This window comes from Gopherus evgoodei, chromosome 5 (genome assembly GCF_007399415.2).
Source record: "Gopherus evgoodei ecotype Sinaloan lineage chromosome 5, rGopEvg1_v1.p, whole genome shotgun sequence".
In the NCBI taxonomy this organism is placed as follows: Eukaryota; Metazoa; Chordata; order Testudines; family Testudinidae; genus Gopherus; species Gopherus evgoodei.
The window spans coordinates 42,834,184-42,846,889 of NC_044326.1; the positions used below are offsets into that span (position 1 = coordinate 42,834,184).

At 43.5% G+C, this 12,706-nt stretch overlaps 1 protein-coding gene across 2 annotated transcripts in view; it reads right to left on the reverse strand.

Annotated features, from left to right (window-relative positions):
* The window catches only part of ARAP2 (ArfGAP with RhoGAP domain, ankyrin repeat and PH domain 2), a 210,458-nt gene that overhangs the window by 70,822 nt on the left and 126,930 nt on the right, over positions 1-12,706 (reverse strand). For both annotated transcript variants that reach the window (XM_030564509.1, XM_030564510.1), the window contains 2 exons: positions 2,724-2,887; positions 56-268 (listed from right to left, as the gene is read on the reverse strand). In XM_030564509.1, the coding sequence (XP_030420369.1) occupies positions 56-268; positions 2,724-2,887 (377 nt within the window). The remainder of the gene's footprint in view (positions 1-55; positions 269-2,723; positions 2,888-12,706) is intronic.

Consider the following 12,706-nt stretch of genomic DNA (forward strand, 5'->3'; position numbering starts at 1 on the left):
AAAGATCACCTCTAAGCTATGAACAAGACTGTTTATTTTGCCTTGCATTTATTACCTAGTGCAGAGATCCAAAATGGATAAAGCTCTTTAGTGAGAAGGGCATCATCTATTTGAGACAGGAAACATTTCAGTACATCAGTCACATCTTCCAGCTGATGTGTTCCAGCTCTCAGTTTAACACTTCTTGCATCTTTTTTGAAGCTCTCTAGGAGCTCGCTCACATGGGAAGGGTCGCCATTCTTTGAGTAGATATGTTTGCTACCTAAACCTTAAATACAGGAACACAAGGGAAAAATCAAGTGTTATCTTAAAATCTTAAAATTCCTTACACAACATTGACCAGCACCACCAAACCCAGTTACGGTTAACACAGGCCTCTTTGTAGTGGATTTTTAGTAACGTCATTGTTCTATGAGCACTACTTCGGGAAGAGTTTAAAATTACAAATTCCAACAATCATTCACGGACTTCTTATCATCATCATAAAAGAGGCAATAAAGGGAAAGAGCGCTGCCTCTTTAAATAAGGTGATTTCTTTCCAGTTTAATATATCTGCACTTCTGTCCCTCCCGCAGTGACCCTTCAGGACTAATCCAAAGGTATTATATTAATGTGTGTGGTCGTTCTGAGATGTTTGACTCCCGAGGCCTTAATGACGGCACTGTTGATTCTCTCTCTCATTTTCAGGTGGACAAGTTCCAGACACCACAAGGGAGCCATTGGCAATTCCACTGTTCCTGTGGGTGGACTGGAAGCTTAAAGTGATGCTGCCAATTTGAAATATCACATCCTTAAAAATATGTTATGAATGTGACCGTCGACTACTACAGATAAGTAAAGCCTTTTATATTAAGTTTGATAAATGTGTGCATTTGACAGCACTGAGTGCGTAGTCAATTTGTTTCTCTTTGTTGAGGCTGCTTTTCCCTTGCTTCTCCTTAAATATGCTGCCAACCATGCTAGCTCTGCTGCCAGCTAGTTCATGTTTCCAACAAACGCATCTCTGCTTTCTTCCATGGCACCCTTCATGTATGGAGAGGAACTCTGTCAAAATCCATGAAAATCACCAGCTTACATTCTCCTTCAAACTCACCTCTACTGTGTTATCTAAAAGCACTATCATTGTTCCACATTGTTAACCTTGGTGTGGGGCCTGGTAAATTCATTTATGGCAATTTGTTCCTTTTCAGGCATATTTTAAGTATAAACCACTATGCTAGCAAGAAAGAAGCATCTGATAAGTGTCTCAGCTGAGTACACTTTATTTCTCCCACACTCAGAATACTAATTATTATCATAATCATCCCATTAAAAAGGACACCATATATCTCTGAGCTAAGAACAAGCATTTTCACCCTAGGCTAATTTTTGAAAGGGATGTTAAAAATGTCTGAAAACCAAGGGTTAGTCTAAATGTGCCTTCTCCTTCATAACTACAGCATCACAATTCCCCTGATTCAGTAACAGTTCAACAGATACAACTAGATTAAGATACTTGGGAGAATAAAATGTTATTTATAAAAATTCTTCAGCTTGCAAATGAATCAAAAAATAATTAAGCAAACACTTGGTCTTGGCTGAAACCAAGACCAACACACTTTGGGATACCACAGTTTACCATAAGACAGCATTACCATATTAAAAAAAAAAGGTTATTCAGCTAGACAAAGAATCAGTGCCAATATATGTATGTATGGAGCATGCCTCATTAAACCTATTCCATGCTGACAGAGGTCATGGACACTGTAATATTCTGGAAGCATATCTTTATAGGGTTAATATATATATATAGTACTTCAGAACACTAGGCTTGATTAATTCTCAATGCTGCAAAGGGTGAAGGCAATTTGCACACACCCTCTATAGGAAACTGTGCTCCAGAGAGATTTACTTTAGTAGAGGATAGATGCCCCCGTCCTCCTTTGGCTGTTCTGCCAGGTGGTGAAAGAGGTCAGAGAGGGAGCAGTAGCTTTAAACAGGGCCAGCTCCAGGCACCAGCCCAGCAAGCAGGTGCTTGGGACGGCCAAGCGGAAGAGGCGGCACATTGGGCTCTTCAGCAGCGGGTCCCTCAGTCCCTCTCGGAGAGAAGGACCCGTCGCCGAATTGCTGCCGAAGAAGAAAGTGGCGCAGTGGAGCTGCTGCCAATCATGATCACGGCTTCCCCACCCCCACCCACCACTTGGGGCGGCAAAAACCCTGGAGCCGGCCCTGGCTTTATAAATACAGTATGGGATCCCAGTTTGAGGAGATCTCTCAGGACATATGCTCAGCCTGCTCTTTCTTCCTGGTTGACTTTATTCACTTTCTGGGCTCAGCTGACCAGCTCTGGGTGCCCAGGTGCAAAGGGGGTTGCAGAGAGCTTGCATATGTAGCAGATTTCCTTGCGACATGGGGCTTAAAGCATGGGCTTAACCATGCAGTGAATCAAACTCCACAATATAAAATTATAAAGGGGACGCATGGATTGCCAGCCACGTTCAAGTTGCATTTCCCAAAGTTTCACCTATAATCAGATACGTTGCACTGTACATCTCTAACACATCAAAAACTACTGCAATACAAAGCACCTGCTGAAAGCAGTGACAGAGTTAATAAACGAGTATGAGTTTTATCTACAGTAGCACATAACTGCATTCAATGCAGTCTGATAGAGATGCTTCTTAAGTATTATACGAATGATCCTAGGAGTTCAGAGAGTTGAATAAAATCTCTACTCCACTTACCATACTGTGTAACAAATGCTATACAGCTGTTCACTATAATAGGAACGTCATTTTTGCTGAGCTGCTGATCTTGTAAGGCATTACCATCTGTACTTGCTGCTTTTTCAATTGCAGTATGCCAGACCGTGAAATTCAACTTTGTATGACCATGGATGTATAATGTTCTGCAAAGTTGGAAAATATTTTGAAACAGTAATAAGGGAAAGAAGATAGAAAACTTCTCACTTTTCCAAAGCAGCACAGTAGTTCTTATGAAAAATGAATACACAAATAGATTCAAAGGCTCAAGGTAATATTTGGAATAAGGCATCGGAGCACCCGAGTTAAATATACTCCAGGAGCCTGTTGTAATGGCCTATTCTACTTTTAGTGCCTTCATCTTTCAGCAAAATATCATCCACAGTAGTACAAGTATTATATACTGGTGTCAGCATGGGCTATAATACATGGGGGGAGGACTAGCTCAGTGGTTTGAGCATTGGCCTGATAAACACAATATTGTGAATTCAATCCTTGAGGAGGTCATTTAGTGATCTGGGGAAAAAATCTGTCAGGGACAGTACTTGGTCCTGCTGTAAAGGCAGGGGACTGGACTCAATGACCTTTCAAGGTCACTTCTGTGATTCTATAGTAGAGAGAGAACAGAATCCATGGACCTTGACACAGGATTTGGGACGGGCCTTTATTAATGCTTTATTCTTCTTGCTCCTCTGCACTCTGCAATGCACACTCAGGACCAAGTCACAGTTCAGTAGAGACCACAGCCTCATCCCCACTTAATAAGATGAATTAACAGTATCCTTCTCTTTTCTGTTTTCTCCCCAAGATCCAGAACTGGAGACAATCTAGGTGAAGGGTGAGGACAGAGGAAGTCCCTGTGGGGAAGTTGAGCTACTTGAATTAATTCCCTTCCCCCATCCTCCCTGTTGCACAGAGCAGTGATTATCCAGGAATTTTACAGATCTGGGTGAGGGAAGCAGAGTGGAGAGAAGAAACTCTGAGCACCAGGGAAAAGTAACTTGGCCAGCTTCTTTATTCATTTCCTTACCCTGAGCCATTCAGTTTGGCTGTTATTTAAGCTGACTGTAAAAATCCTCACTCTATTTGCCCATACTTAGCTTTGGCTCCTGTGAGGCAGCTCCAAGACTTGTTTAATGGTCTACATATAGCAAAAGTGTTCAGTTATCTAATGACCTTTCCCAGATTCGTTCCTTTTCCAGCAGCAGGAGAATATGAAACAGGTTTATTGTGATTGTTTAGCACAGAACTCTATGAATTAGTAACATTTATTTACAATATTTTGTGCCGAGTTCATTCATAGCACATTGCAGCACAGCCAAGTGATACTTCAGTTGCCTTCAGGCCTGCCAGGTCCTGTGGCAGGATCAGAGGTGCAAAACACAGCAGGCACTGAAGTAGCCCTGCATCTTGAATACCTTTTTCAAATACGTACCCAGACAATAGATGTGCTCTTATTTAGCCTGATATTAAATCTCCCTGTGTGCTCCAATAGGGATTATGAAAATACAAATCATTTTGGGGCTGCAGAAAGGTGAGCAGCTATAGTCTGAGAATTTGGCTCCCAGTACCACTCGTTCAGAAGTACTGCTTCACCACCCATCCTTATCTGATAGCACACATTGTACCATATGGCAAACGATTAAGCTGTTCTGTCTCACACTGGGCACAAAGAGAGGGAGAGCTTTGCAGGGGCCGTGCTCTCAGACTCTGGGGGCAGAGGTTGACAGGAGATAATGCACTGTTCCCAAGCACTTTTTGGCAGCCATTCAGAATGCTAGTGAAGAGGGGGAAGATCCTTTCAGTTCCTTTCCAATACGATGGGCACAGCATTCTCTGCAAAGTCACACTTATGCATTATTCATTCTTCTTGCTGCTGAAAAATACCAGGATTTACCCTGTGGTTGAATATTGCTCAAAGGAAGTGAATGGAAACCTCAATAAATTCTTCTCTACTACTCACAGATTCTAATACACATAGGAAAGCAGGATACTGTCGGTACAAATATCTTCAACTCTTCCAGTTATTCCACTCAGCTCAGAGTCACCAAGTGGCATACCAAAATATGTTGTAACTTGATAATTCACCTTGTTTTCTAAAATTTGAAAGCTGTCATAATAGATCCTAATTCTAATAAAGGAGCGAACGTGGCATTGGCTTCCTTGTAACAAAGAATGAAGAAAAGGAGAGCTATATTTTGATGAGAGCCTTGTGGTTTCCAGGATTCCATGGCTAGAAAATTCTGCTACTATAGCAGAACATGACTACAATTGCTGGATAGGGCACTGGATTATGTTATGCAGGAGGTGCCTTCTGGCCTTATGAAAGCAGGTATTCAAACTTCTCTCAAAAATATAGCATTGACCTTATCTCAAACTCCACGGCAGAGACAGTCAAGCAGGCAGGAGTAGCTGGAAAAGCAGTTTCAGCATGTATAACAGCACCAAACAGGGGGAGAGGGGAAAATGAAATCCAGCCATGGCTACTACCCCACCTCCAGCCCCCCTAAAATCACTGGACTCTAATATATTTGCTCAGGGAGCAGTGGTGACCTGGAGGAGGATTAAAGTTGTATTTAAATTAGACCTGAGCACATAATTGATTTTTCAGTTCTGTGGGCGAACTGAAAAAAATGCAGTTTGTTTTGAACCAAAATTACTCCCTCCCCCCAAATTTTAATTTCATTTTGATCAAACGTTTTGGAACTAAACCGTCAATTCAAAATGACATTTTGTTTAGAAAAATCTCGATTCAAAATGAGATGTCGAAACTGAAACATTTTGAGCTTTACAAAATTACATTATTATTTTTATGATGATGATTTTTTCAGTTTTTCCCCCCATCAAAACTATTCGCCAAATTAGCAAATATTTTTGGTTCACTGAAAAAAATGTATTTTTCAACTAATTTACTTACTTGAATTACAAACTCTTTTCTTGCCCAGCTCTAATCTAAATCTTATGAGACAGTCAAAATGTTAGCGTTCAGCTAACAGTGCTATCTATGTATTTAAAAAAAAAAAAAGCAGTTACCTACCTTTTTGTAACTGTTGTTCTTTGAGATGTATTGTTCATGTCCATTCCATTGTAGGTGTGTGCGTGCCCACATGCAGTCATTAGAGATTTTTGCCTTAGCAGTATCAGTAGGGTCAGCTATAGCACCCCTCTTGACTGCCGTGCTCATGCATTGGTATATTAGGTGCTGCAGACCCTACACCCTCTCAATTCCTTCTTGCCGGCAACTCTGAAAGAGGGGTAGGAGGGTGGGTAATGGAATGGACATAAGGAACATCTCAGAAAGGTAGGTAACCATTTTTTCTTCTTCCAGGGCTTGCTCATGTCAATTCCATTCTAGGTGACTCTCAAGCAATATCCTTGGAGGTGGGCTCAGAGTTCACAGCCTAGTGGATTGCAGTACTGCTCTATTGAAGCCAGCATCACCCAGGGCCTGCTTGGTAAGTGTGTAATAGTATGTGAACATGTGGACGGACAACCAGGTGGCCGCCCTACAGATGTCCTGGATAGGCACATGGGCAGGGAAAGCTGTTGAAGAGACTTGTGTGATGAACTGGGAAAGTTCTTAATGTTTTCTCTGAATACTGTGTTGGTGCCTCAGTGTCCCCATGGCAGTTCTTAAGTATCTGGCAGAGCAAAGGGCCAGTGCACCTAAATGCCTGACACTCTGTCTCCTAGCAACTGATGGCCTGGGCCCCTCCTCTGCAAAGGTGCCAGCTGAAGGTGTTGGAGACAAAGGAATCAGGTGACCTCCTGGCCCGGGAAAGGGGCTGAGCAGAGAGGAGGGGCTGGGAGCGGTTGTTAGTCTGGAGCTGGCTGAGGGAAGACCTGGGGGTCTGGCTCACTGCCCCCTAGAATGGACCCAGCCGAGGGGTCCGGTTCGCCGTATCTACAAGCTCTGTTTTAGACCCTGTTCCTGTCATCGAATAAACCTCTGTTTTACTGGCTGGCTGAGAGTCACGTCTAACTGCAAAGTGGGGGTGCAGAACCCGGTGGCTTCCTCAGGACTCCGCTGGGGTGGACTCGCTGTGGGAAGCGCACGGAGGGGCAGAGGATGCTGAATGCTCCAAGGAGAGACCCAGGAGGTGAAGCTGTGTGAGCTTCTTGCCCTGAACAAGTCTGCTCCAAGGGAGAGGAGGCTCCCCAAAGTCCTGACTGGCTTGGTGGGGAGCAGTTCCAGAGCATCGCCCGGTGACTCCGTGACAACTTGCACCCTGGATGAATGGATGATTATGATCGTCAGACGCGGCACCTTTGCCTGATCATAGCAGTAGCGAATGCAGGCGGTTATCCAAGAAGAAATTCTTAGAGCAGATATTGGACAACCTTTCATCATGTCGGTCACTGAAACAAACAATTGAGTCAACTTGCGGAATAGCTTGGTCCTTTCAATGTAGGAAGCGAGCGACCTCCTGATACCTAGGGAATGCAATCTACATTCCTGCTTCGACTAATATGGCTTTGAAAAAAGAAGGTAAGTAAATGTCCTGGCCCATATGAAACTGAGACCACCTTGGGCAGGAAAGCGAAGTGAGGCCGCAGCTGGACCTTGTCTTTGTAGAAAACTGTATAGGGTGGCTTTGAGGTAAGCACCCTAATCTCAGTTACCCAGCGGGCAGATGTTATCACAACTAGGAACACAACCTTCCAGGAGAGGAGAAGGAGAGAGCAGGAAGCCAGAGGCTCGAAGGGGGTCCTGTGAGCCATGACAACACAAGATTTAAGTCTCATGGCAGAACAGGGTACCTGATGTGCGGCAAGGCCCTTGAGAAACCTGGCAGTCATGTTCTGGGTGAAAACTGACTAACCCTTGAGCTGCAGACAGAAGGCTGAAATAGTGGCCAAATGGACCTTGGCAGATGAAAGGGATAGGCCTTGGAGCTTGAGATGCAGAAGGTAGTCCAGGATCAACTGCACGAGGTTCGCTCAAGCCAAATACCTTTATCCAAGGTTCACAAGCGAACCGCTTCCATTTGGCCATGTAAGTCGCTCTGGTGGAGAGATTTCTGCTGCCCAACAGGACCTGCTGGACAGCAGCCAAGCACTTCCCGCCTCTCCACATTTAACCATGCAGTAGCCAAGCTGTCAGATGCAGCGCTGTCAGATTCAGATGCAGAAGACTGCCGTGGTTTTGGGACAGCAGGTCCCACCGGAGTGGTAGCTGTAATAGAGTAGCCCCCAAGAGGTCCAACAGCATGACAAACCAGTGCTGATGCAGATCACCTTCGCCCTGCCCTACTTGATTTTCATGAGGACCCTGTGAATTAGCGGCACTGGAGGGAAGGCATACAAGACAGCCTCCTACCACGGGAGCTGAAAAGCATCCGAAAGAGAGCCTCTGTTGATCCCCCGAATCAAGTAGAAAAAAGTGGCATTTCCTGTTCTGCCTGGAACTGAGCCTTGGGGAGGAAGGCTCTGGCCTGAGTCGAGTCGAGTCGAGTTCATTGTTTAACTCTGTGAGTTGTACTGCAATTAAGATTGATTTTTTTCTTGTTTATTAACAGCCGCAGGTTGCGACAGCTGAATAAAATCAGATTGAGATGCCGTTGCACCTGATCCTGGGACCAGCCTTTTATAAGCCAGCCATCAAGGTACAAATATATTTGCACCCCTCGGGGCTACAGGTAAGCGGCCATTGGAGCTATGCACTTTGTAAACATTTGAGGCTGCCAAGAGCCTAAATGGTAGCATTGTGAATTGAAAATTGTGGTGGCCCAACATAAAACAGAGGAAATGTCTGTGCCCCGGGAAAATGGAAACATGTGCCCTTCAAGTCAAGGGCAGTTTACCAGTCTCCCAGATCCAGGGAGGGAATAATGGAGGCCAGAGACACCATGTAAAATTTTAATTCTTGAGAGACTTGTTGAGGCAGAGCAGGTCCAGAATGGGTCTGAGGCCCCTTTTGCGATTGAGAAGTAGTGAGAATAGAACCCTTACCCCTTCAAGTCTGGGGGGACCTCCTCTACTGGCCCCAGGCAGTTCTCTACCTCCTGAACAAGGAGTTGCCCATGAGAAGGGTCCCTGAAGGGGGACGGGGAAGGGGGGGGCGGGACTGAGGGTCGGCCACAAATTGCAGGGCAAAGATATTATGTCGAGCACCCAACATCTGAGGTCAGTCGCAACCAGGCCAACCGGAAGGGGTGTAGGCAGTTGAGGAAAGAGCAGAGGGGTTGGTCCTGGGAAGTGACTGGGGCACCATCCTTGGGCATATCCTCAAAACGCCTGCTTCTTGCTTTCTTCACCCCTGGAAGAACCAGGCAGGGCAGAGGAATGGGAAGATGAAGGGTGACAGTGTTTAAATCCTTTCTCTCTGTCCTTCTTCCAGTAGGAGCTGTATCAGGACACACCCAAGACCTCGACGGACGCAGAGACAGTGGGGGACGCAACAACTTTCTAGCCTGCAGAGGGGTGTGTAGGCCCAAGGAATGGAGGGTGGCACAGGAGTTTTTAAGGCCATGGAGCAATGCATCAGTCAGCTCTGAAAAGAGCCCTGCTCCCTCAAACAGGAGGTACTGAAGGGTAGTCTGCATCTCCTGGGACAGCCCAGAAGACTGTAACCAGGCGGTGCACCTCATGACCACCACTGCAGTGACTACCCAGGCCGCTGAGTCCATAGCGTCCCAGGCCACCTGGAGGGTGCCTCTCACCACTGCTTTGCCCTCTTCCACCAAGGCAGCAAACTCCTGGGCTTGGTCCTGTGGAAGACTCACTTTGAACTTGCTGATGGAGTCTCACAGGTTGAAATTGTTCCTGCCTAGCAACAAAGAGTCCTGGTACCTTATAGACTAACGGACATATTGGAGCATAAGCTTTCGTGGGTGAATACCCACTTTGTCAGATGACTGTAGTGGAAATTTCCAGAGGTAGTTATAAATATGCAGGCAAGAATCAGTCTAGAGATAATGAGGTTAGTTCAATCAGGGAGGATGTGGCCCTCTTCTAGCAGTTGAGGTGTGAGGCCTAGCAGGGGCTCATGGTTAGACACCCAAAATTACAGGCTAGCTGTCAAATTTTCTTGCCAAACCAGTCCATCCTGTTGCCATCTTTATTTTTTGGTGTGCTAATCGTCCGTTCCTTTCGTTGACAGCAGACGTGATCTGGGACCCCACTGGGACTCTAAACCCTAAACTACTATGCTAACAGTTAACTTAAAGGTCTAGGTCTAGCTAAATACCTATCAACTAACAATAAAAAAGACAGAACAATGGACTGTAAGAACCGCTAATGCTCTTGCGATCCAAGACAAGGCACTCCGACCAACCATCACAGGCGTTATGAAGGAACTGAAAGGGTGTAGGTTTGGCAGCACCGAATATACCAGTGCATGAGCATGGCACTCAAGGGGCACTACAGCCAACCCTATGACTATCACTAAGGCAAAAATCTCCGACAACTGTGCACATGGGCACGCACTCACCTAGAATGGAATCGACATGATCAAGGGCTCGAATAAGATTTAATTTACCCTATCCTGATAAATCAGATGAGACATTTTACTAACCCTAAGCCATTTTTTTGTATGTCTGTAAGAATGTGATGTTACAAACCAACGGCAAGGTGGTATGAAGAGGAAAGGGGGTGGAGGGAATGGTTTCTGAAGCATCCCCTAGTATGTGGGAATAAGTGTAATATAGTTTACAAGATTTTCTGTAGTACTATATATATTTGTGGGGACAGCTTTGCAGCTCTCGTATCATCAACTGATGTCACTTTCATCTCTTTGCCCACACATTTTTCAGCAAACAGCAGTAAAAAAGCAACAAAACCCATTACTAAAGAGAGAGAGAGATCCAGTCACAGCTTAAGACAAAGTAAATCAGCAAACAGTAAAAGGGGCTGGTGTTTCATTCTGCTCAGGATTGAATCATCTGTCAATAACACTCTCAGATGGACTTTATTATTTCTTTTATAAATTTCGATCTTTGAAAACAAATCCTTTTTCCATTATGTTTATAAATGTCTGCCCTTCATACAAACTGACAATCATTTTGCATAGCAGCATAGATATGAAATGTTCTCCAAATGTCCTATACTGTAAACAAACATTTTAAAGTACAGTTATGAAAATATACTATCAAAATGGCAGATTTGCAATAAGGGTTTAAAAAGCTAACTCAAAAAAGTACTGCATATACTTGATAATAAGCTGAATATTTCTGGTAAAAATGTGACACATCAAAGACTGGGGGTTAGCTTATAAATGGGTCTACACCAAAATTTCATGATTTTAAACTCTATGGAATCATTGAATATCTAATACAGAGATCAGCACCCTGGTGGGCCGGTCTGGTTTGCTTACCTGCCGCATCCTCAGGTTCGGCCGATCGGGGCTCTCACTGGCCACGGTTCACCTCTCCAGGCCAATGGAGGTGGCAGAAAGCAGCGGCCAGCAGATCCCTAGGTTAAACCCTCCCCCTCTCCTTTCTTTGCCAGTGTTACTTGTTCATTTGAATGGTTTAGATTTTCATAAGTGATGAAATTCTGGTCCATCAAAGTCAATGGCAAAACTCCTATTGACTTCATTGGAGCCAAGTTTCGCCCAATGTATTTTTGTTACTTGCCCCAACAGTATTTGAGAAAAAAAAAAAAAAAAAAAAAAGGAGGCAAGAGATCTGCCATCTTGATTCATTCACTGATGCAAAGATATTTTTTATGTTTTGTTCACTTTCAAAGTTCTAATAGCTCTGTAACAAACTTTTCTCATCTTGTCTCATTCCCATTAGCTACTTATTGATACTTTGGACCGTGCAGTTTTTCTCTAAATGACTTATGAAGTAATACCAAGGATTTCAATATAGCAGAATATAGATTTATCATGCCTAGAAGCCCCTGGAACTCCATTTAGCAAATTGTACACTACAAAAACATGACCACAAGTTCATGGACATAATATGAAAGTCTGGAGGCTTTGCTGCTTCATCACCACCACACATTTGGTCAATACTAATATTGATGAATTCCATATAGATGTACTAATGGGTTAATCTGCTGTCTTCACATATCAAAGCTGAATAGACACCATACTAAAGTAGTATTTTTAACTCTTCAAAATGATGCCACAATATATTGCTTATCACTACCAGATACGATATCTGGAAGGCATGCTGAAAACCTGGATAATTACGGAGTAATATCCTAAGAAACTATTACTATGTCAAAGCTCTTATATCCATATGGCTTTTAATGGTTCAGATAATGTGAACACTATGCATTTAAATGAAGTCTGCCACACTAAAGTGGAGAAAAATTCAACATATTCATGCTCACCATAAAAAGTCAGTTGATGCCCCTGCTGGAATTACTTCCAAATAGTTCAGAATTTCCATTAAACTATCAAATCAGTTCAGGGAAAACTTCTCTGCTTGACAGAAATATTATAATGAAAGCAATAATAAAATCTGACTTAGAGCTAGCAGCTTTTCCGAGCACGGATATATCTGAAATTATATATGGTATAATCTGTTGGACTATGGTTGAATAACATACCCACTGTCTCTAGTTGGGCTGTGTGTTTTACCACTGAACCTTTCAATATGTGTATTTAAAAAAAAGGCTCAGGGAAAGGTGTGAGTTTTCCATCTGTGTTGCCATATTCAGTTATGTTGTGCAATACATTTTTAGGAAATTAAAAAGTGCTTATGAGAGAATTAAAATACTGGAGACACAGATGAGTTAATAATTTACTTGGGACATAGATGTAACAGGTATTTATGATATTGGAGGTTTGCTATAAATGACAATCAAATAATTCACAAATGCAACTCTGCAATTGTTGTCTCCTCCCACACGCAAAAGAAAGAGAAAACAACCTATCTTCTGCCATCACCAGATGTCCAAATGGTTCATTAGCTTGAGTACCATTGTTTTCTGTACTTACCTTCACATCGTTCACTCCCTCAATATCATATAATTATCAACAGTCCCATCATCAGATGAGAGTTTTTCCCCTT